This window comes from Artibeus jamaicensis, unplaced genomic scaffold, assembly GCF_021234435.1.
Source record: "Artibeus jamaicensis isolate MK-2021 breed Jamaican fruit bat unplaced genomic scaffold, CSHL_Jam_final contig_923, whole genome shotgun sequence".
NCBI lineage: Eukaryota > Metazoa > Chordata > Mammalia > Chiroptera > Phyllostomidae > Artibeus > Artibeus jamaicensis.
This window is the reverse complement of record NW_026522014.1, coordinates 15,609,779-15,636,073: the sequence shown is the minus strand read 5'-3', so window position 1 is coordinate 15,636,073 and position 26,295 is coordinate 15,609,779. Positions and strand designations below refer to the sequence as shown.

General features: G+C 37.3%; 1 protein-coding gene across 5 annotated transcripts in view; it reads left to right on the top strand.

The window, feature by feature from the left end:
- The first annotated feature begins 8,771 nt into the window (after positions 1–8,771).
- The window catches only part of TMEM196 (transmembrane protein 196), a 52,744-nt gene continuing 35,220 nt past the window's right edge, over positions 8,772–26,295 (top strand). For 2 of the 5 annotated variants that reach the window (XM_053655045.1, XM_053655044.1), the window contains exon 1: positions 9,091–9,886. In XM_053655045.1, coding sequence (XP_053511020.1) covers positions 9,740–9,886 — 147 coding nt within the window. In that variant the 5' untranslated portion in view covers positions 9,091–9,739. Of the gene's footprint in view, positions 8,793–9,090; positions 9,905–26,295 lie in introns of those variants that run through there. The other 3 variants (XM_037163928.2, XM_037163927.2, XM_053655046.1) reach the window with 2 other exon arrangements.

Here is a 26,295-nt window from a genome sequence, read left to right as displayed (position 1 = left end):
TAATTGAAAAAATCGAAGTGGTTAGTCTTAGAAAAATAACATCATATCTCAGTTTTTCATTAGTTCTTTTAATTTTTATATGTTTGTTCAACAGGTACTTATTAAGTGTTTATTTAGTGTCAACTCAAAGTAGGGACAGCATTGTTGACACAGTGAGATGTACACCTGCATCTCTAGACCCTGGAAGATGAGCCCTGGCCAGATACTTTGGTTGTGAGACAGCTGAATTGGACAGGAAACAGAAGCCAAAATTCTGTTCATAACTACAAATTCCCTATTTGAGGGAAAATACAAAGATAAAAATCATTAAATCTTGTGCCTGCCCAGGAATAACTCAGATATTTTGAGGGAAATGTGAAAATCTGAGAGGTGGGGCACATGAATGATGAAAAATCCCCAGAGTGGCAAGAATCTAAAATAGAGACAGAAAAGCAAGAGGCATAAATGAGCAGAGGCTCGTTAAAAATGCCAAAGACAATAAAAGTAACATTTTTAGAACTGTCCAGAAGAAGAACAATGAAGCCAGAATAGGCCCACTGCTTGGGGCCCTATGACATAATTCTGGAAGGAATAGCTAATGCATCAGATGACAGAAAGGGGATTCAAAAAGATCTCATCAGGAAAGAATGAAGGGTCCAAGCTAACAAGATAAAAAATAAATAGTGTTAAATGATTCAAACTGAGGGTGGAGGTGGGCGGGGCAGGGAAAAGTGGTGGTGGGAAAATTGAGACTACTGTGCTTGAATAACAATTTAAAAAATATATCAACTGTACAAATACAAGATTGGGGAACCAGGAAAAATTCTTTGGGGTTTTAACTGATTGAAAACTCGGGATGAAATCAGTGGTTCAGAATGTAGCCAAAAATGGTCACAATTATTATAAGGTGCACTTACAAAAATACACAATGACAGAGGTACTTATCCTCCAGTAGTTGGTCCTGATCGGAACACACTGGTTGGACTTTGCACAATTATAAGTGTTTTTACTTTAGAGACACCGGGACAAGCTGAGACTCACTAGTATCAGTGACCTGCACCATTTTATAGGCTCCCTACAGGACTTGAGAATTTCCCCTATAAATGTTGGACTCTACATGAGGCATGAACATTATAAAATATTTGAATGACTATGATAATAAAACAGTTTTTACTTGTTCTCTGTTGTTCCAGAAGATAGTAATGAATGCAGTGGGTGGAATTTACAAAAATATAGATCTTGGTTTAATGAAAAATGTATGTTTCCAGTTACTGGAAGAGTTGAAGAAGAGGTCAGGAATGTTATACTTTAAGTTTAAATATGGGATGAAATCTAATAAGAGAGATTCTCATGGCCCTATCACGCCTATCATTCTATGCTAATATAATTTTCATGTTGCAATGTTCTCATTGATTTTTTTTATTTCTGAAACAATTTTGTAGAAGTTTACTCAGTTAATTAATACATAACAAAATAATTATTAAATAGTTTAGCAGTGATTTTTTAAAGATATTCAAAAGAGTATCATAAATCAGAAGTGGATGTGAAAACTGTCTCTAATTGCAAGAATTTGGGAAAAACACTGCATTTCACTGTCCCTCCATAGCCAGTCAGGTGATTCGTTTTAAAGTAGAAAGCAAGTCTCAGCAGTTGTTATTATCCATGGTTTATAGATTAGGGCAGTTGGTTAGTAGTGTTGCTTGTTTAGTTTATGCCTTTGCTGATCTACCTAGTCTATCATTGGATATTAGAAGCCTTCAAATATGATTATGAAATTTTCCAGTTCTCTTTTAAGTTCTATTAACTTTGCCTCATATGTTTTGACACTGTTATTGGGAGTTTCCATATTTATGATTGTTATGTCTTTGTATTAATATATCTATTGCTCTGTAAAAAATTAAACCAAAACTTAATGACTTGAAACAGCATTTATTATCTCATAGTTTCTGGAGGTCATAAATCCAAGTGCCACTTAGGTGGGTCAGTCAGGTGTTGGCCAGATCTGTGGTCATCTCAAGGCTTGTTTGGTCACAGATCTGCTTCCAAGCTCACTTATGTGTTGGTTGGCTCGATTCAGTCCCTCGTTCTGTTGCTGGTCTGAGGGTGTCAGTTCCTTACTGACTGTTGGTTTGAAGCTGCCCTCAGTTCCTTGTCTTGTGGGCTTCACAACGCATCAGCATACGTTATCAAAATGTACAGCCAGAGGAGGCGATAGAGATGGCCATAAGAGAGTAGAGTCTTTTGTAATCTAACAATAAAGGTGACATCCCATCACTTTCACCAAATTCTGTTAGAATTACATCACTAGTCTAGTCCATACTCAAGGGGAGGTTGTTATACAAGGGTTTGAACACCAAGAGGTAGAAATCATTGTAGTCGAAAGCTAACTACCACAGTTTATTCGTTGGATTAACACTTTTATCCTTTTATGTCCATTTCTCTGATAATAATTTTGTTTTGAAATATGCTTTATCTTTTATTAATATATCCATTTGCATAAAATATTATTTTCATCTCATTCATTTTTATTCTATCTGTATTTTTATTTAAAGTGTGTATCTTTTAAAAATGTTTTATTTATTTACTTTAGACAGAGGGGAAGGGAGGGAGAAAGGAAGAGGTAAATATCAATGTGTGGTTGCCTCTTGCGTGCCCCCTACTGGGGACCTGGCCTGTAACCCAGGCATGTGCCAGGATCTGGGAATTGAACCTGTGACCCTTTGGTTCCCAGGCCTGTGCTCAATCCAGTGAGCTACACCAGCCAGGGCCCTAAAGTTTGTATCTTGTTTGAACATGTAGTTGGGTCTTTTGTTTTCCTTTGCTTCTTTCTTTTTATCTTTTTCTTTTATTATCTTATCCTCACCTGAGAACATTTTCATTTGCTTTTGAGCAAGAGAGAGAGACACTATTCTCTCTGGTAATATTTGCACTTTGGCTGTAATGTTCATTTTCTTATTAAAATGTTTAATTATTAATATTGTATGTTGGTATGCCATTTCATTATTTTTTCTACATGTCTCTTCTGTGTTTTGTTCCTCTGTTTCACTTTTCTTGACTTTTTTTATTTTAAAATATGTTTTAGAATTCCATTTAAACTTTCTATTTAACATTTTAGCTTTTATGTGCTTAGTTCTCTATTTTGCATTTTTCTTTTGTTTTTTAAAAAACATATGACCATGTTTTCTATCCTCTTCACTATAGTGTATTATATTATATAGTGTATTATATATATATAGTTATATTACACATATACAATACACTAAAATCACAAAAAATTGTGATTTTTGTAGTTTATGACTGAAAGCATGAATTTTTAGTGTTTTATCTAAAAAGATCTTGGTTTTGCCTTTCTTTTTAAAGGATATTTTAGCTCTATGTAGAATTCTGGGTTGATTGTTTTAAAGCACTTAGTATGTTACTCAACTGTTCTAGTTTCCATGGTTTCTGATGAGAAGGCATTGATTCCGATACATAGCATCACATTTTTTTCTTGTTATTTTTAAGAGAGGATGTTTAGTTTTGGATTTCAACAATTTAACTCTCCTTTGTTTTACCTTATTGTTAGCTTCTTTATTTTTTTCTGTTTGTTGTTGATTTAGTATCTTAACTACATAATTTTCTCACTTGTCTCTTTCATAAGTTTGTAAAACTTTAGCCATTATATTTTCAAATATTTTTCTGGTCAATTATCTTTCCCATTCTTTTTCATCTCTTCCAATTGTATTTATATTTGTGTACCAATGACACCATTTGATGTCATCTAACAAGTCCCTGGGCCTCCATTCAATTTTAAAACAGTTACCTTGTTTTAAATTTTTCAATTACAATTATTAATTTTTATTGATCTATCTTCAAACTAACTTACTCTTTTTTGGTCATATTCATTTAGCTAAGTCCTTCCAGTATTATTTTATTTCAAACTTATATTTGTACTTCTCAAATTTTCATTTTTTATCCTCACTAAAATTTTCCACCTTTCTGCTGATGTAAATATTCATTGGTTAGAAAACATGTTTTCTTTTAGTTTATTGGGAATCATTAGAATTTCTATTTTAAAATAGTTATCTGTTAGTTTCAAGGTCTTGTTTTGTGGTCAGACTGGCTTGATGTTTTTCTTTTTCTTTCTTTCTTTTTTTTTGTCACTTGGGAATATTCTCCAGTAGGCATTATATTTTTTGTTTTACTTGTCATTTTCTCTCCGGTGCTGGAACTAAAAACTCTGAGCGTGGCAGCTCCAGTCTCAGCACATGTCTGTGAGTCTGTGTAAGACTCACATGGAGAAAAAACTCTCACGTACATAATGCCCCCTTATAATTCAGAATTCCCTTCTGTAGACCCAAGTTTCCTTCGGGCACACTTTAATTCTTGAAAATATTTATTTTAATATTTCTTGTGATAAAGTTCTTATATCTTTACTCTGTAAATTTACTAAGTAAATTCTCTCTGCTGTTGTTGGTCTGCTAGAATCTGTCTGCCTTCATTTTTAAGGTATTTTTGCTGGGTATATAACTATAGCATAATAGGTTTTTTGTTTGTTTGTTTTAAAGATTTTATTTATTTATTTTTAGAGGGGAAGGGAAGGAGAGAGGGAGAGAAACATCAATGAATGGTTGCCTTTCGTGCATCCCCTGCTGGGAACTGGCCTGCTGGGAACCGGACTGCAACCCAGGCATGTGCCCTGACTGGGAATCGAACCGCGATTGTCTGGTTTGCAGACACGCACTCAATCCACGGAGCTACACCAGCCAGGGCTTTGTTTGTTTTAAGTGTCTTTATTTTGAAATGGCATTCACTTGTATTCCTGATTAAATAGTTTTAAGTGAGAAGTCTAAACTTAGTCCTTCTTTTTTCGCTGTACATGTGTGTCTTTCCTTTTCCGTTTTTTCTTTCCATTTTTAATTGTGATATGCCTTGCTGTGTTTACCTTACTTGCAGTTACTCTGGTTTATCCTATAAAATTTATTGAGTTTTTGTGGGATATGTGGGTTTGTAGTTTTTACCAAATTTGGAAAATAATTGGCCTTCATAACCTCAAATATTTTTACCCACTTTTTCTTCTAGAACTTATATCTTTGTCTCACTTCTTGAATTATCCTACAGGCAACTGATTTACTGTTCTTGTTGTTGTCCTTTATTTTTCTCTTTGTGATTTAATTCATATTGTTATTTTTTTGTCTCTGTAATTTTCATTTCTACTGTAATGACTTAATGGTCACTGATCTTTTCTTCATTAACTAAGCAATTAATCTCAGATATTTCATTTTTCCATTCAGATATATAATTTTCATGTATAGAATTTATATTTTGTTTTCTGTTATATCTTCAATTTACATTCCTATCATATTAATAAAGTTCTCTTCATCTTTGGAGAATGTCTGATATTTATAATAGAGGTTTTAAAGTGTTACTAGCTAATTCCATCATCTTTAATATCTGAGTTATGGATCACATTTTCCTGCTTCTTTATATTTCAGTTATTATAATAATTAGATAGCATATATTGTGAGTTTTACTTTGTCAAGTGATGGTTTTTGTCATCTTTTAAAGGATGTGTTACACTTTGATAAGTTACTAATGACAGATTTATATGTAAGGGGTCTACTTTTAGGCACTGGAAGGAAAGATTTGGAGTGGTCTACTCCAGCCGTGGGGTTAGCCCCACTCCTTGCACGTGTCCTACCTGTGTTCTCCACCAAAGGCTAGTGTTCAACAAGGATTCTTGAACTCTGTTGATTTAAATATGTTGTATATGGCAGAAGAGTAAGTCCAATGCCAGTTACTCAGGAATGGCTGGGTGTAGAAGTACCAACACTCTCTATTAAAGATATAAAGCATTTTGAAATCATTATATGATATTTCCATGTATAAAAGTCATTAATAACCAAAATATGTTTAGACATAAATGCAAAATTGTAATAAATACAGTTCTAATTACTGTATTTTCTCTAATTTCCATAAGTACTGATGTTATTATTAAATAATAACTTCTAAATTACATTATTATTATAAGAAAAACAAGCAAAAGCTAAATTCAGGTTTAGTTACATGTACTTCTTGATCCTTAAATTTAAAAAATTCTCAGAGTGTTTTTGTTTTTTCTGTTTCTGGTTGAATCACTTTATCAAAGCCTAGCTAAGTCCTACAGTACAACCATTTTTAACCACACTGATAAAAGTATTAAAATATTAAATAGACTTGCAGCACTTAAGAATTTCTAAATGATTTGTAACAATCTTGTGATTTTTCTTTCTCTGAATATTCAATACTACATTGGTCATTCAGTCCAGTGCCAAGTCACCATACAAATTCAGTTTATAATAGCTTGAATATTGATTTGGATCTCAAAATTGATCAGTTTAAGATTTTGACCTTTTCAGTTATTAACCATATATTTGTGATTCAATTATTTCATCAACTTACTTCATTATATTAAGACAGGTGGTATTTGTTTTCCAAATCCTAGATTGTCCTTCATTCATACATTAAAATGTGTATGAAAAATCTTATATGGGCAAATGAATACAGAAGATACTCAGAACTCTTTAATACTTATTGGCAGAATTTAGGTCCTTAAAGACAGCAATTGTGAAGAATTTCATTCTGATTAGCAGCTATGTTTAGTAAGAATTACTTTGAGGTTATCCGCATATGTATATTCACCATGTCATATATAAGCCAGCAGGTGGCAAACTTGAGATTTTGTTGTACTATTGCTCTTGCTGAAGATGTATTAAACAGTGTATCAATGGCTCTCATAAATAGTTCTTTTGGTGCACCATGGCATAGGAAAAATTAAGCCCTCTCTAATTGTAGAGTCACTGGCATTTGGATAGCAATGTACTCATTATAGTTTTCTCTTGAGTTACTGTTTAATCCTGTAATTCTTTCTCTAACAGATAGTTTTGGGAGATAGAAGATGCCAGTTTGAACTATTGTGTGCTGTGATATCCCTGGTTTGGAGTAAATATTAGCTTCTCTTGCATTTACTTTAGGGAAGATCTTTATCTCATTTATAAGGTCATGCAATATATATTTTGTCTCCCAGAACAGGTAACGCAATATGCTTTTGGAAGTTTTAACAACACTGACCCTCACGTTTTTTGACTCAAAACAGTAATTTCTTCTGTAGGTAATAATTGTTTTAATTTTATCCCTGCAGATATTTATGTTTTAGTGTGAGTTGCTGGTAGTCATTGATACATGAAGATGAACTGAATTTCTTTCATGTTCATTTGATTTTCAAAAGTTTTAGATTTTATACCAATACTAAAGGATCAATCAAGAGTGCTTATATTGAGGCATATGATTAGGCCTTGGGGTATTTAAGTAAACATAGTTCTATGACATTCAGAGATAATAATTCAACCATAATATATGATTTACCCATTTCTTTCCCTGTGTGAAAGCCATCTATTTTTACCACTCCCTCTGGGTTCTCTACAAAATTCCTTTCCCTTCCTGTAGGTAGGGAAGAAATACAGCTGCAGTCTTCCTTCCTATACATTTGCAGTCTATTTTAACAATAGCTACAGCTTGTTATTTTCTTCCTAGTGGGGAATACTTTTTTTCATAATAGGACAGCAATGACTAAAGACAAACCCAAATTAGGTGCTGAGATGCTTCATGATTTCTACATATAAACTGGATCATTTAGATGACTTCTACAAGATTTAAATAAAATAAACTATGCTTCATTAAAGGCAAAACTATCTGAAGTATTCTAACAATTGACTACTTGATAGACTGAGTGTGTAAGAAGTAGAAAGAATTCACTAATCATTCAAAATCAAAGTTTTTGTTCTCCTCACATCACGGTAACTGAAGATTCTTTAAGGACCAATAACATAGTTCTTCCTTTCTTGCTTTTTTACTTCTAAGGGAAGAAGACTCAATTTAAAAAATCTAATATAAATATAAGGAAAATAAATTATGGTGTAAAATTGATTTTAACTATGAAACCAGTCCTGAATCAAATTTGAAAAAAACTGAAATTTCCACTTAAGCTATAGACTGTACATCACTCAGCATTAGTGTTCTCCTTGCTGGGACTTTAAAAAAGAAGCTTCTAAATCAGGAAGGTGCGTGCACAGACGCTATTTTGCATATATTCACAGGTCAAAATACCCGGGTCTTGTTAATGTGTCCTAACTCAATCCTCCTGTGTTCTGTTTTCCGTCAACCCATGTCCAACTGGGGAACCCGGTTTTGGAGAAAGATGATACCCCAAACACCTTCTCAGTCCCCTACTTCCTGAGTCTCCTGGAGGAACCACCTTGTGATTTTTCATGGGGTAAAATCAGGGACCTGCAAACGGGGTCCCCACACACAGGTTTGCAGACATCTATAGTTGCCTATGCAACAGCCTACAATACACAAATCCCCAAGTCAAGGCGGCCCCCTGCCCTAATGATCCTGACGAGGGCACACTGTCATAAACAATTGTGCATTGTGCCAGGTTTTGGTTCTGTGTCCTTTCCAATGTAGTACTTAAATGTGCACATCTCTTGGAATTCCAGTGAGAACACACGGTCCCAGTTCTGCTTGGTCTGGCAACGCATCCCGGAATGTGGAGCAAGGGAACAGGAAGGGTCTGCCGGCCACATCCCCACCTAAGTGTGGCCCCAGCTAATCGCATGTCCCCCTCCACCAGATAAGGAAGGAAACGGGGGAGTGGACACGTTTTATTAGCAATCTTGAGTCTAGCTCTTCAGAGAGAGGCGTTCCTTGGTGAATTTAGGACTTTGGCCTGTCTCCATCCCCTGCGCGCTCTCTGCCTTTCTTTGCCCACTGCGCCCCCACCCGTGTACACGCAGGTAAGTTTTACACAGAGTGAGTGCGGCGTTGACGTAGGTATCCCTTTCCTTCCCACCGGGATAGAAGCCCAGGAGGGAGCTAGTAAGGGAGATGAGGAGGTGGGAATGGCTTGTGTCGCGGAGGTTAGGGTCCCTAGGGGAGACCAATTAAGGGCCACCCAGGAGTATTGGTTCTAGACCCACAAATAGACCAAGCTTTTCCCTCCTCCGTCACCCTCTTAAATCCCGATGAGGTCACTGCGATGAGAGAGTCAGATCAAGAGAGAAGGGGGGAGGAAGAGGACTGTGAGGGAGAAGAAACCCAGACGGGAAAAGGCCAGCAGACAAGGTCGCTTTTCCCGGCGACACCGCAACGGCGAGGCGCGTGGTGCTGAATAGCGTCCGCCCGCTCAGCCTGGGGACCGCGGGGCTCTCGGCCGCGAACACAAAGGAGAGGAGACCGGCGGGAGCGGGAGAGGCAGGCGCGCAGCAGTTCGCTCTGCACCTCCGGGAAGCCAGGCTCGTCTCCCTGGCGGGGGAAGGAAGGGGCGCCTGACGGTCGGCAGGAGGAGGAGGGAGCGGGTTTCCCGCGGAGACGCGGGACGCGGCAGAACTCTGGACAGCGCCTCGCGAGCGGGACTCGGAGCCCCGGGCCGGCGGGCGTCCCGGCTGCTCTGCAGAAGCCCCGCCACCCGGTCCCTCCGCGCTCCCGGACTCCGACCCCCGATCCTCCCAAGATCCCTGTCTGGACGGGCCAGGGGGCGGAGCGGCTCCTTCGCCTTTGGCCGGGCCAGGGAAGAGGGTCTCCGGTTCTGGACATCCAGTCCTTGCGGACAATGCTTCACTGGTGAAGAAAGAAAAGTTTTGGGGTCTGGTAGAGGGAGGAAGGGGTAAGGACGACAGTGGAAGAGAGAAGGTGGATGGTTGGTTTCCCACGCTGACCTGGAAGGAATGATGACCGAGGAAGAATGTGCACCAGCGGCCAGATTATTGGGAGCCTCTTGGTGCTCTCCGTGCTGGAGATAGGGCTGGGGGTGTCCAGCGTGGCCGTGGGGGCGGTCAGCTTCAGCCTGGCCCTCCGACAGCACAAGCCGCAGCTCGGAGACTCGTCCCCGGTATGGAGCGGGGTGTGTGTACGTTGAGCCATTTCACTCTCTTTACCTCTTTAAGGTGATGGGCAGTGTGCGTGCGTTAGTCACCCCTCCCCGGGGAAGAACAGCCCAACGCTCCTCTGGCTTGAGTGTAGGTTCGTGTTGGCAGGGTATGCCTCTTGATGTTGCCCTTTTATTTAGCACACTAACTGTTCTCTTTTCTTTTTTATAACCTGGCTTAAGACCAAATTAAATGCCCTTGTTGAAAGTTGGGGAGGGGGCAGTTGTCACCAGCTGCGTCTGCAAAAGACTGCCCAGGGGTGCTGATGAGGGGTCACGCCTGTCAAGGGCAGACTCCGCGTCTTGTTTCTTTTACAAGGGAAATCAAAATGAGAGTGTTACATCATTTTCTTGTACCCGGAACAAGCAAGGATGGAGTTATGCATTTATTTTTGCGTACACTAAAGGAAACACCAGTATGACAAAAAGAGAACTGTGGTGTGGGTGTGAAGGAGCATTTTATCCCAGATAACACTGCTCTCAGTTTCTCTTGCTAGCTTTCTGTACTTGGCGTCTAAAAACTCTTTTGTAAGTTCTAGGCAGTAAGTTGAACAATAAGTGGTATGGTATTTAACAACATTTTAATTGGAGAATAACTCAGCTCAAAGAGTGCCTAATGCTCGGAGAAAATGTCATACTTTTCTCTAGGTCAGGTGGCTGACCCAAAGAGCTTCTGGTTTATTTACTTTAGGTGAATCTCCAGGAAAGCCTCAGAGATCCATTGCTTCCTTGAAGAGCCAGCAAAATAACTCAGCACTATTTCCAGTAGGGATCCAATTGTGAAAATCAACTTTTCTTCTCCTTTAAGTTACATAGCCGCTAGGTCCTTCTGGGTCTCTAGCTCAATCTTACTTTAGATAATTGAATAGCATGTTATTCTATCCCTGATACATGGTGGGTGTAATTAAAAATCATGGCTTAGTTACTTGTGCTAAGTTACTGAGGGAAAACTTACCATTTTTCAAGAAAAAATTATTCCAAAGTAGTTTATTTTTGAGGAAAATTCTAGCCTTCTTAAAGCCAGTATAATTCTGTTTTAGAAAATTTGTTTTAATATTTTAATTTTTCAAAGCAAAATGAATGTTTTTTAATTTCAGAAGTTAAAAAGAAAAAAATGGTGTTCAAGCTTAATATTGAATTCTTCCAAGAATCCTTGTTCTAAATTTAATGTTACTACCAACCTCTGAATTATTTACCTTTTTCTTTACCATGTAATTTTAATGAATATTTTAAATTTATATATGAAAGTCTAAAAGGCAAAGCTTCAATCTAATTTTACATCCCATATGTAGTGGTGATTATTCTGAGAGTTGTAGTTGTTATTATTTAACAGAAATGGTCTGACTCTAAAACTTCTATCAGACAATAGTCAAAATGAAATGTAATGTCAACATTTAAAGCAAGGGGAGGAAAACGTGATCTTTTGATGGCTTATGGGGGGAGAAGCCTCAAACACTTCAAACACTTCCCCTCTGATATTTAAGAGACTGAGTAAGTGAACTTAGGTTGTCCCTAAACAGTATCAAAGTATCTCATTTATATTTAAGAATAAAAAATAGTTACAGTTGCTTGACGTCATTTAAGAAAAATAATTAAATGACATTATCTTTCTTCCTAGGCTATTATGTAGATGAGTTGATATATGTGTACATAAAGAAAATGAAAATTTTGAATCTCAGTGAAAAGCAAATAAAACAATAATATATAGTCATTATCATAAATACTTGTTTCCATTTTTAACTGATTCTTTAGTGTAACTAGAATTCACTTATGACCCTAGAGCAATAGTTTTGAATTCTACTGTCTGATTCAGTAAAAAAAGAAAAAATTAAAAACTGCATGTTATTTAATGAATAGGTTTGAAACTAGAATGCCCAAACAGCTGGTCACTTTTATAAACTCAAGTTAAAAAAGCAAATTTGTGAAGAAATCAATATCAAGTTATGATCATGGTTTATCAAAGTATAGGCCTGCTAAATTGATTTTTAAAAATTATTTGTTCAGAGGTCATTTGTGAGACAGTTTGAGTTCTCCCAATTCTGTCAATGACGAATTCCTACAGCCAGCATTTACAGAGGGATCACCATGTGCAAGGCATTTTACTGTCTTACACAAAGGCTCCGAACATGAATCAGAATACCTAGTGGAGGAAACATGAAGGGAACATCACTGACTTTATCAGTGGCAAAGTAGAATCTGGCCTCAGAGAAACAGAGGGGCAGATAAAGGGAAGAGAAGTTGGGTTGGCCAATGAAATAGCCATGTGAGAACTATCACTTTCTCTTGATCTTGCCAGTTTAATGGAACTTGGAATTAGTGTGTCACAGTGTTCAAGGATACAGCACAGTGTGAAATCTGGAGTCTGTCTGGGTACACATCCAAGATCTGCCACTTGCTTTCTGCACGACTAGCCAAAGTTTTCTCCCGTGTTGTAAAATAGTGCTATTAGAAGGCACAAATAAGGCTCTTAGTTAAAAGCACAGCATGTAGTAAGCCCTGAATAAATGTAAGCAGCTAATACTGGGTGCACTGATTGGTAGAGAGAGGAATGAGAAAGGAAAACGTTTCAGGCAGTCGGGATGAAGGAAGACACCTGGGGCAGGGTGGGTTATTTTCCAGGAAGAATAGGCTCCTCCCCCTGGGGCTCCCATGTGTGAGGGAGAGATGGGGCTGGGGCCAGAGCATAGGAAGGAGGCTGTGTGTCAGTTCAGGGTAATGGGTTTATTTTTTCACATTTGTAAACTACTATTAATAACAATAATAATAGTTTTTACTTTCTGAAAAGACTCCAGGGACATACAGAGGAAAACTAGACAGAAGATTACAAATCTCTCTGGTATTTTATGAATTAAAAAATCAGTATTATTTATGAATGCAAGATAGTATTTTACAATAACTTGTCAGGATAACCATTGTCTCTAACCAGAGTGTGTTTTGATTGGTGCCATGAAGTGTTTTCAACACATTAATATCATTATCACAAATTTCTGAATTAAATTTTAGAAGTTGAGTGAAATAAAAACTATACTATGAAAGGATTACTTCTTATATTTGGAACCCAGTGTCAAAAGCTCTTTTATCTAGGCCAAATGCAGTAAGAATTCAGATAAGTATTTTGATTACATGGACCCAAAATATTTTCTAAAATCTAAAAGGTAGCTTAACAATAAAATAGTATCAAGATAAAGGGCTTAAAATCCATGAGATGGATGCTTATTCAGATCATTTCCAGTCACTATTTCATAAGCCAGCAAAAGGTGCCTCTGCAATCCATTTAAAAGATGTGGGCATTTAGAAGGAAAAAATCTTTTAACTACAATTTTATAGAGACAGGAAGCTATACATGCCTTTGCAGTATTTTGCTTCTTTTTGATTCTTTGTTATCTCTGATAGAGTCGCCTCATTAAGAGCATAAAAGAAGACATAACTGTTAGATAACAATGTATGAACCATTGAGTAAACTGTCTCAGAAAAGATATGGTCATGTGGAATATAACTGATGTGTAAAACAACAGGGAGTCAAATGGACAAGGCTGTGTTTCCAAGCTGCTGTGTGATGCTCACTTTCCTCAGTCTCCAGTGCTACCTGTTGTGTGGCCCTCTGATTCACCATGGCAACAACTCAGCCAGTTTTAAGATTGTGATGAAATTCACCTGCTATACATTCTGATCCATACTATAGTGACACAAACAATGTGCTGGATATGAATGATAGCTGCTCCAAAGTATTATTTTTAATATTTAAATCTATTCAATTTATTTAAGAAAAAAAACAATAAAACCAAAGAAATCCCTCAAAAAGTTACTTCAAGTGTACAAAATTTGGAGCTAGTGTGCCTCGTACCATATAATATATCATTATTCACCAGACTCAAAATATATAACATAAGGGACTTATATCTTTTAGCATGAATTAAAATACTGACCTACCCTAAGAAAACAAAACCACAAATGTATATTTATGTGTCATTTTGAAACTAATTTTAATTATGTCATTAATTCATAAATAAAATCTCATTTCAAAGGGTTAAAAAGGATTAAAACTGAAGTTCTTTTCCCTACCATGTCATCTAAATTAGCCACCCTTATAAATTTAGTGTGTAATCTCATGGATATCTTTCCATGCGTAAACAGTATTGTTTGAACATATAAACTAATTTTGATCAAGTCTCTGGATATGGTGAAGTCTATGTATGAACTCTGTAAAGCTCAGGTAAAGAATCTCTTCCTCATCTGAAATACACTCTTATTCTCAAGTGCTAACTGTTACCCCCTGGGGCTAGGTTGCCGAGGTGTCCAACCTGTGGGCTGAGGGCCACATGCAGCCCAGGATGGCTATGGATGCTGTCCAGCACAAAATCGTAAATTTACTTAAACCCCCCCTTTTTTTTTTGCTCATCAGTTTTCATTAGTGTTTGTGTATTTAATATGTGGCCTAAGACTCTTCTTCTAGTGTGGCCCAGAGATGCCATAAGTTTGGACACCCCTGGGAGGGCGATTAGATAATAGGCAATGAAATAGGTTAGCCAAGCTAAACTATTGGGAAATGTAGTTATTAGTCAAGGAAATTTTGGTCCCCTTCAGTTATCAATTTGTTGACAGTTTGCCTGATACAAACAATCTGAATAGAGTCAAAGTCTTTCATTTGGATGTTTTTGCCTAAAATGTTCAAGATGGCTTTCTGCATTAATTTAATTATTAGTCAGATCATCCAGTATGTGCTTTGAATATGGCTAAGCAATTTAACTTTTTTCTATATTTACTTATCCCTCAGACAATGCTTAATTTTATTGGTAAATTAGGGGCATAGATCAGCCATCCTAACTGAAATTCTTGTTTTTTAAATCAATAAAAACTGAAACGGATTTGATGGGTATGCACATACCCACCAAAAAAGGGAAACACCCAACAGTTTTCTGTTCAAATGATTTTGAATCATTAACTTTTGAAGTGAAGAAATTTTTATTTACTATATATGTATATATACTATATATAAGTATACATATACTATGTAAAATACATATTACTACATATACACCTATATATTACTATAGGTATAGGTATATATAGTATATCTATAGCATATACACAACTATATATTATTAAATATAGTATTATTTAATACTATATTATTTAATTATATCTAATAATATAGTAATGTAGTATATGAGTATATATATTGCTGTATATAAGTATATATAGTATATATGTGTATATATAGTAAATATATATATGAAATGCTATTCACTTAAATAGCATTTCTAGCATTTCTGTACCTAAATAACTGAGTCCAAAGTTGTTCAAAATACTTTTTGTGTCTTAGTAGTTTAGTCAAATTACCAGATAGTCATTCTGCAGACCGATGTTTATTTCAGGATGCCAAATGGACAATGCCATAATAATTAGATGACAGTGTATAAAGACTCTGATAGTCCTTCTAAAAGAAAGAAAGAAGAAACTATATGACTACTTTCATCTGTGATGTTCAAAGTCATGCAGTCCTCATGAATACAGGTCTGATGTATATATACTTCATTTAAATCAAATGATAGTTTCAATTCGTGTATCTCACTCAGTGTAACTGTGGCCCCAGATATTTATGTGTCTTCACTGGATCAAGGAGAGAAATACCAGCACCTGTTTCTTGGGTTGCTGTGAGGTTACAATGAGGCTAAGACCATATGCACAAAGCTGTCAGGACCAAGCCTGGCACAGAGTAAGTGCCCAGTGGGCATCAGCTCCTCTCATTCCCCGCTGTCCTCATGCTGCTCCATGACTGGCCGGGACCCACAGCACACCAGGACTGCACTGTCTCAGCATTTCTCCAGCCCTCTTAATCTGCTTCAGCTTGACTCATCCTTTTTTTCCCATGTATAGCATGTGTCTAGTTAGCTTTTGATTTAATTCAGGTAAACACACAGAAACTACAAAAGTGTACCAAAATAGCAACATTAGATAAAACTGAACGGAGGAACAGTTGCTGCTGTGAAACATTTCTCTTTTTTTTTCCTTTGGGAAGTGGAGGCAGTGATAGAAACTCTGTCATAAAAACATTTGGTAATCAGATAAATTAGGCAATTATCTAAGTTAGGCAACTCAAACAGTGGAGATATCATAACTACTATTTATATCATAAAATAAAGTCCTCAAAAACATATAAAACCATGTAAGTCTTGTCAAAAAGTTAAAAGTACAAATGAATACTCTAATAAATATACTTACTATCTCAGAGGCTTATAGAGTTTTGCTTGAACAACCCACATGGCTTTTGAAGCAGTGTTTACTACCTGTGTATTATTAACAGATGCATCAATGAGGTATCCATATTCAACAATGATTCTTACATTAATCAGTGCCCATGATCTTTAGCACCACTATTAAGACTCCTGAGGAGCAATTAAAAGTTCCATTAGTTCATGATCTATTATTAAAATCATATGGTCTAAGAAAGAGAAAATATTAGTGGTTAAGTAGATTACCTTGGGAAACAGGGTGGCTTAAGCTACTTATCTGGTGGAAATAATACAGGGCATGACTTATTAATAGTTAACTATGGTTCAGATACTTTCATATATGTTATTGTTTCTAATCTTGGCATTTTGAAAAATATAGTATTTTATAAAGTTTATGTGGAGAAAAGAAATGACCTGGTGCCCAATATTATTTAATCCACTGAGTTAGTATTACAGCCTGGCAGTCCTATTTCAAAATATGTACTTGTGAATTTTCAAGAAAAAAGTCATTCACTGAGGCCTGACCTCATTCTTTGCTCCTACTCCTGAATCTATGAACCAAACAGGATGGCATGAAGGTCAGGCCTCACAGTTTGTGTCTATTTTCTAGAAAAGACTGTCATAGTCAACTGATCAACCAACTCAACCCCCATATTCTCAGTAGAGTGTGAGGTATCAAATCGAGTTGTTACCACACTTGTAGCCTAAGCTTTAGCCTTAAAAATTAGACTAAGTTGTGCATCTCAATGATTATTAAATGTTATGAAGGCAAGTCAGGATGACACAAAATGATGTACTTAAAGATAGTTCAAAATGAGAGGTATTGGTGAAGGTCAAGGGTGACTTCCTCATGGAGGGAGAACTTTTTCCAGGCCTTGGAGACTGGGCAGTGTGCAGTGGGCAGAGGAAAGAAGATGTACTAAGCATAGCCATTACCCTGTGTAACGTCATGGAAGGGACAACAAAACAGAGTCTGTGGGAGACTGAGGAGACTGGACTTGTTAGAGTGAAGATGTGTTCACATAGTAGATAAAGATCTACCCCAATTAAATAGGATGGGACCTGCTTTAAAAGTGTCCAGAAAAAACAGCAAGACTAGTCTGCTACTGATTCTCGACTAAGCTTGGCGAGCTCTGCTGGGTGGAACTTGATGATCATGAGGCAAATGCACTTGAGCCAGGCACTGCTGCTCAATTTCAAGCAAAACACTAGCCCTGGATTCCAAATGTGTATCCTGGATCAAAAGAAAGACTTGAAGAAAGTCTCGAGACTTGAGGGAAGCATAAATCTACCAACACAAACCTAACCCCAACTTCAAATGACTTTCCTGTTGATGGTGGATTTGTAAGATCAGATGTTCTTTTTGTTCAATCATTCGTATAGCTGCCTGACATATAAAAATAAGAGACATTTATGTCATTGGAGGTGTCGGAGTGACACAAAGAAATGAAAACCAGTTTTGGAGGTACTAAGGCTTGGGTTCAAATTCTAGCTCTGGCATTTTCTAGTTCTTTAAGTTTGAGTGGGTTATATTATTTCACTGAGCAATCAGCTAACTCATGTGCAAAATAGCAATACTATTGCCCATCTCATGGAATTGTTGGAAAGACTAAATATAATACTCATATCAAGGACTTTATTCACATTAGGTATTCAATAGCTACAACTGGCCCACAACAATGACTGTATGCTTTTGCCATATTCCTAGAAAATTCATCCATACATGGTGTCTATTTGTGTATTATAGACATTTTATTTTTATACATTTCTTAAGGGGAGCTTATTGTGAGACCATTGATGAAATTGACCTTGGACTCAAGGCTTGGTAATATCTAGATCACATACTATCTCTTAGGAAGTATGGACTTTTCATAACCAGTTTGGGGCATTAATAGTTCATTGTGATTTAGTATGCATGTCCCAAGATCCAAGGAAAATTTTCCATGTCAATATTGGGATAAAGAAGAATAACTATTATTTACTAAATAGAGGTGTATGCTTGATTTCCCATTATTTTTGGCTGGGCTGTTGGATGTCTTAGTTTTTTCTCTAACTTGCTTGCCAATTATTTCCCTGCATGGATTACTCTGAGGAATTAAAATAATAATGATAATTAGAACATTAATACTAACAGTAATGGCAACTTTTGTTTATAGGATACTATACTGTCTATGAAGTTCAACTGCTTTCATTATACCATTTATGTCAGCAGATCAGTTTCTACACTGAGGGATGAGAACCTAACAGATTTAGGATTCACGGACTTAAAATCTGAAAGTGAAATCAGTAACAGCAGTAGGATAAAAACTTAAGTCACCGGAAAAGAGAAGGTATGTGTGGGCGCCTGTCATGCTTGTATGCAGGGGAGATGAAGAGATAAGCAATTCCTTGGAGGCAGTTCACAGTGCTCAATAATGTGCAGTATAGGCTACATCTGGGTTACTGAATGTCCTGATCTGGGGCAAGTTCACAATGCCGAAACCCTCTCTCAAACTGCAAACCCTCTGCAGTTTGTTTCCATAACTGGCTGGCTTGTAGAAGCTGCCAAGCATGGTGGATGGACTTTCATTTGTGGATGGACAGTTCCGGGAAGAGAGAACTTCTGTCCTCTCATGCCCTGGAGTCCCTGGCTATCTTCAGCTCTGTGGGGACAGGTCACAAGTCATAGACTCAAAGTCGGCATGTTCCCAAGGGTTGGTTTTTTCATTCTTTCCTCTCTACCCAATTCATTTTCCACATTTGAAATTTTGTTATATTTTCCATGTATATCAAGCTGTTTTCAAGTTGTATATCTGGCGTATATACATGTACATATACCACATGTATACTTGAATGTTGCTCAAATATATTATAACACCTACGTTTATTTTACTCATATATGACATGAAGGAATCTGAAACATAAAAATATAAACAAAAATCATGCAAATTGAGGTAACAAAGTGTAAAACTACCTTAGGTTATATAAAAATAGTTATAAAATTATAATTATGAAATATAGCATACACAGGTCTTATGGATTGTATATAAGAAGTTTGTTGCTTTAATAATTACCAGCTATTGATATAATATCTGTACCTGGATATTCAACATTGGTTGCATCTTCTTTTGCTTCCTTACAAAGTAGGAATCATTACCTTAAATTGATGTGTTTGAATTTTAAAATTTACTTATCTGTTGTATTTGGCTGAAATAACAGAAATTTGGACTCAGGAGTTAAACTCTTCAAATTTTGTTACTGCTATTTATGAGACATTTGTTTCGTTTTAAGGACTAACATGAATTAAGACTACATCTAAGACTTAATTAGACAACTGATAACTTAAATATACTGGAAATTCTAAGTCCCACTCATCCAAATTCACACGTTAACTTATAACTTTCCTCTTACCGTTGAAACAAAAACAGCTCTAAAAGAAAAACACCTATTTTGTTAATATACTCATAACAGCTTATTTTTAAAGGAAAAGCTATCATAATGCAGAGTTGGAACAGGCCACAACGCATAATGAGCTAAATACAAGAAAGGTTACGTTACATGGACGTGGAGGGGGGAGGCATGCGAAGGAAAGGTGTTCTGAGGAGCAAGGCTGTTTCCTTCTGTACAGTGAAAGATTTGGGTCTTGAGTCAATGGGAAGGTTCTGAGATTTTTGGACTTGGATTCATTTAGAAGAGCTTGGCATGCAAACAGCTACATGCTATATTTGACAATTTTTGAAATTCAGTCTTGTGTACTGCTGATTTCATTCAGTTACTTTACAGTCTCTGAAAAGGTTACTCTTAGTACCTGCTGTGGGTCCCATTTATCACCGTGAGGGTATTTACTTCTTTCTCTCCCTTGAGTGGTTTTAGTTCAATTTGTTTGTTTGCTGTGGTTGCCTCTTGGTGGCCGGGTGGTAAAGGAGGACTGCCTATCACATCAATCTATCTGTTGTACATATTTATCCCCTTGGTAATTGATTTTTCTGTGAGGGTGATTATATGTGTAAGATGTTGTGGCTCTATAGACTAAAATGTACACTTACCCTTTTCCAGTTGAGCTTTTAAAATTTTGAGAATTTCAAAATTTTCTGGAGTGGGAGAAATACAGTATATGAATCTATGTGTCTTGCTTTATCTCAGTGTTCTCTTTGGGAGTAGACAACAAAAAATTGGTTCTAGCATAAGGGGGTAAAGAACACTGCATAATCAGCAGGGGTTTGCATGGACTAAGAAAAGAGAGAAATATAAGTAGAAAAGTGAACAAATGCCTTTAAAAAAAGATAAATGTGAGGCTAAAAATGCCAAAGAGTTAAGAGAAGGGAGAGCAGAGGCCACTAAGGAGATCAGTAAATCTAAGAGGCAGAGCAAACCCAAAGAACTGAATTGCGAGGTAGTACATACAGTTCAGAGCCCAGGACCCCCAGGTTACGACTTATGGAGATGGGGCCAAATCAATGTTAAAGTCAATGACGAAGGAAGGCACTTGATGGGCCTGGGCTATGTGGTCTGCACTGGGCTGGAATGAGTCAAAAAAAGGAATGGAAGTGTGGTGTGGAGGAAGGGGAGTGGGAAACCAAGAGAGGTGTCTGTTCCCAATCTCAGGAGCCGAACGCTCATTCTCCTCAGTTCTCCTTCCAGTAAGTAACAAATGTTGATTCCTCAGCTGTAATCTGTGCTGAGTTAGGTTCTGAGGATCTGGCACTGAATACAATAATCATGATCCATGACCTTCTAAAGGTTAATTTAAAAAACAATATAAACAATGAACAAATAATGCACAATATAACAATTATACATTGTGACATATTAGATAGGAGAAATATAGGTTTATGAAGAATATAACTGTCATTAATAATAACAGAATCAGGAAAAGCATCTCTAAGAAAGCAGTAGTTTCTGAAGGATAATGAGGCATTGCCCAGGTGAAGAGGGGGAAGAACACAGTTCCAACCAGGGGGAACAATGACCTTGGGCAAAGACCTTGAGGCAAGAAAAGTTCCATGGGGTTGAAAACAAACAAAAAAAAGGCCTGAGTAACTAGAATATGGCCAGCGAGCAGGAAATTTAGAAAGCACTGGTTGAGGTGGAGAGACAAACAGGTAACAATCAATAAAAAATCAATAAAAACACCCACAGGCTACTGCTTTTCAGGTGGCACAGTTGTTGGAGTGTCGTCCCACGTAGGCAAGGTTGTGGGTTCGATTTCAGGCCAGGGCACAAACCTAGGTTGCAGGTTGAATCTCTGGTCAGTCGTATACAGGAGGCAACAGATTCTCTCTCACATCAGTGTCTCTCTTTCTCTCCCTTTTCTCTTTCTCTAAAATCAATAAACATAAAGAAATTTAAAGACACACGTGTCTACAATGCTTTGATGTACCTCTCATTGTAATAGGATACTAGGAGCCACCTAGGGTTACAGCTTAGGAAACCTTTTAAAGTCAGATGAGAAGCTACAAGTCCAGTTAGGAAACTACTAGGATGTAGGATACAATGGTTACATGGATGAGAGTGAAAGAAAAAAAACATAGAGAAAGCACGTATGTTTGAAACAGAGCTGACGAGACTCTGATTAGATGCCATTGTAGGGTAAAGTAGTAAGAATGAATCTCAGATTTTGGGATCCAGCAACTGGTAGGATCCCATTTACTCCTTTGAGAATTAGATGATTAGAAAAGGGAAATTCCTGTGTGTATTTCTGTGTGAAATTCCCGTGTGAAAGGGTGGGTAACTATGTATGGTGGGAGAGAACAAGGATTTATTTGTAATCTGTTAAATTGGAGGTGCCTGTGAGATGTCCAAAGGGAGAGATGCTGTGGAGTGTTGGGTGGGCCCAGAGTTCAGGAGACAGGGCTGTGCTAGGAAGAGGCCTATAAATACAAGAATATACATCAAGGCATTTAAAACCACACAACTGATGGGTCCAGACCCAGGACAAAACCTTTGTCAGAGGTCAGATAGTGATTAGGAGGCAGAAGAAAAAAGACTGAGAACTTGTGACCACAGAAATATGTTGAAGGCCAAGAAAGCGTGGTGTTCGAGAAGCCCGACGGAAAGGGCTTCTGTGTAAGATGAGGACCAAAAGGTGGAAGTACTTAAACAGTGGGCGTATAAGCCAGCCTGAAGTTTGCTAAAGGGAGAATGGGAAGTAAGAATACAGAAATAGTTCAGTGTAGAGGTCTCGTGGTACAGGAAAAATGGGTCTGTGTAGAGAGTATAGCAAGAGATGTCTAAAGATTTGGAATCGAGAAAAGTTTCAAGTTATGGGGGAGATTTTGGAGCACTTTTGCATGCTGATGTGAATAATGGAGTGGAAAGGAAGACTATAAGTGGAGAGGAACTCTCTGAGTGGGCGAAGGATGATTGAATTTAGAGCTGAAGTGGAGGTTTCTTGTTGATGTTTTATCTTTGTCTATTGTAAAACAGAGAGAGTGCAAAATGCATATGAGTAAAGATGCGGATTTTTGCACTTAAGAGGGAGTGCGGACCGGAGTCTCTGAAGGCTTCTGGCTTTCCTGTCTAATCTGAGATCGGTTGATTGCTAAGGGTAAGGAAGAACTGGACGTCTGCTTTGAGGAGAATTTCATTAAAATGTTTTCTCTCCCTATTGGTTGAGAATTGTAATTCACACAATAGAAAGGGGATAGAGACAGAGAAATAGTTTGTTCCAAATTTATCACTTCACAGATGAGCAAATTGGAGGCCAGAAAATGAGCACTGCTGATGAAGAACCAGACAAGAGTCCAAGTCCTGGACCAACACTATTTCCACAGATGCCTCAGAATATTAAGTATCCTTAAAACAAGTGCTCAACCAAAAGGAAAATGTAGTTACCTGGCCACTACCCCAAACTAAATAGGAATGATTTTAAATTACTGGCACTGCTGAAGTATCATGGAGATATAATTAGCATTTTAACAGATTTTCGGGGTTTCCTTCCAGTTGGGAGTTTCAAGGAGACAGCTTTCTACAGAAATAGTGGTCTGTTCTCCATGGTGCTTTTCCAAAGCAACTAAGAGATTGAAGCTAATTTTAAAAAGTTCACTACTATGTCCAAAACCCACAAGAGCTAGTAATCAATTTAGGTAAGTGAATTTCCTTCAAGAAACATTTAAAAACAGATTCCAAAGCTCATTTATCAAGCTGTAAACAGGGAATGCCAAAGTCCTGTAGTTCTGAATATTTTCTGAGTGTTTTCTTTTTCACTCAGACATATGGAAACTAAAATTAACATTCAGAGTTAGTATACAATTTGCCTAAATTGGCTAAGAACAAATAGGTTTATGTATTTATGCCTTCATTCAACACTTAAAAAACTTGTCAGCATATTTTGCATAAAGATATATGTCTTTAAAAAAGACCACATGAACAACAAGAAAAATAAAGAAACAAAAGCCCGTAGACACAGGCAACAGTGTGATGGTAGAGAGAAGAGGGTGGCGGACGGTAAGGGAAAAAGAGGTAAATATAAGGTGATGGAGGAAATGTGACTTTGGGTGGTGGACATGCAATGCAGCGTGCAATGATGTTCAATAGAAGTGTGCACTCGCAACCCACATTATTTTATTAATCGTTGTCATCTGAACAAATTTCATTTAAAAAATTTTTAAATAAAAGGGCCACACTTTTTTTTAAAGATGTTCTTTTTCATAAATGTATCCTTAGCCATGGATATAGAAGAGTGTTCTTACTAGTGATAATGTGAGCAGAGTTTTCTAATGTGACATTAAGAAATTAATTAAAATGTCATTATGAAAGATAAGCAATATTCACTGATCAGTTATAGTGAAAGTAAAGGATGTTCTGAAAGCATCAGTTCTTGTGGAGAAGTATAATTTTAACTTGTAATTTTGCTCATTTATTTTCAGCTCTAGCCAAGAAATAGTATCATCAGGTATCTTAGGCTCTCAAATCTTCAGCATATTCTCTTGGAGGGAGACATGAGGATTTTATAAAATACCAAGCTGAAAGTATCTATTGCATTAAATGATACAAGTGTGAGAGTCATGAGGCAATGGGTTACTGGAGCGAGTAGAGGGTAGAGAGAGCTCTCATAGAACTGAAATCAGCCAACCTTGGAAAGCATTAGATCTCTGGGTGACAAGATATTTGGGAGAAACTTGTTTTTCTTTTATTTGTGGCTGCAGCTGGCCTTTGGTATCATCTAGATTTGCATGGTCATGTAGAGTGGCCATTAACCACATGTGGCTATTGATCACTTTAAATGTGGCTAGTCTGGTTTAGCTGCACTCTAAGATATACACTGGGGTTCAAAGGCTGAGTAGAGACAGAAAGAATGTAAAATAGCTCAAGTTTTTAAAATGTTGACTACATAGAGAAATAATAATGAGTCTATTGAGTTAAATAAAATCTACTATTAAAATTTCATCCTTTTAAAATATAACTACTAGAAAATGCAAAGTTACATGTGTGCTTGCACTGTGGCTTCCTTAAGTTCCTACTAAACAATTCTTATTAGATATTCTCCTTTTTTTTTAATCAAAAGAAAGGATTAGTTGGTCAGGAAAATCTGCATGCCTGGGTTACCTAAGATACGAGCAATAGATGAGAAAAGCCTGTTTTTTTTTTAAGTTTTAAAAAAAGATTTTATTTACTTATTTTTAGAGAGAGGGGAAGGAGGGGGAATGAAACAGTAATATGTGATTGCCTCTCACATGCCCCATGTGCCTTGCCTGGGAGTCAAACCAGCAACCCTTTGATTAGGAGGCTGGCACTCAATCCACTGAGCCACACCAGCCAGGCCGGTAAGGAAAGACTTTAAACCCATTTGTGTTACTAGTGAACTAGGAAGGTTGAACTAGTAGTTGGCTACTAGTTGGCTTAGTTGGCTGGTAGAAACACAGAAGCAGCTGTTACCTGTACAGCGTTTCCCAAAAAGGACAACTAAGGTGTTTGCTCATGTGGCACAAGCTTTTCAAACTTTATTTATTATTATGTTTTAAAGATTTTATTTGTTTATTTTTAGAGAGAAGGGAAGAGAGAAAGAGAGTAAGAGAAACAGCAATGTATGGTTGCCTCTTGTGCACCCCCTACTGGGGACCTGGCTCACAGCCCAGGCATGTTCCCTGACTGGGAATCAAACCAGTGACACTTTGGTTCACAGGCCTGTGCTCAGTCCACTGAGCCACACCAGTCAAGGCTCAACCTTTATTTTTGAAATGATGAAATCAGTTTTGTTTGACTTTAAACGGGATTTCAAGTGTCAGTTGACAAGTACCAAAAGAATTGGGGAAAGGAGAGAATTTTTACCACTTCTGCTAACCTGCATTTCTTTCATTCATATTTATTGATTCATCAACAAACACTCATTTGAACTTCTTGTGTGTGTGAGGTCCTGTGTCAATGGTACAGTGTTAAAGATTTGAAAGAAAGAACCTGAGTCAAAACCTTTTTGGAATGACAGGTATTTAGTGAATAATTGCCATAAATTATCATCAGGGTATCAGTTTTTACAATAGACATGAGCATAATATATTTTGTTAGCTTTCGACTAGGAATGCATAAGAGAAGTTGAAAAAAGCCTTCACAAATAGAGTTAATGGATCTTGATGTTTAAGAAAGAATTTTCAAATGGATAGACAATAAACATTTATGGGCACCTGCCAGGTCCCACAACCAAGGCTACTTGCTCTCACATGGTTGACCCTTTTAAGTTCATAATCATGTGATGTTTGAGTTTCTTCATTCTTATAAAAGGAATAGGGAATGTTATTTCATTACAAATGATATGTTTAGTGTCACGGTGCTATGATATATGTCCGGGTAGATACTGGAGAAATACCCGGTACAGGCGGCAAATACTGGAGAAAAGTCTGCTAAAAATGAGTAGGGGAAGAACGGGCACATTTAGTTCAGCGAGCAGAGAATGTCAGGGCAGGGAGGAACTCACAAATCCCATCCAGTCCAACTTCCTCCTTGTAAACGCGAAGCCCATTGACTTGCTTAATATCAGTAAATGGCCAGGAAGGCTGGGTGGGAGCCTTGGGGGTTCTGCTGTAGAGGCTGAACTTTTTTCTTGACAGTGCATGGCCTCAGCCTCCTAGCCCAAATAAGTCCACCTGAGTAAGCCATCTAAGTAAGCCTCTTAGCAAGTCCATCAGAAGTTACTGTAGTAAGTTGTCTGGTAACAACACATACCCC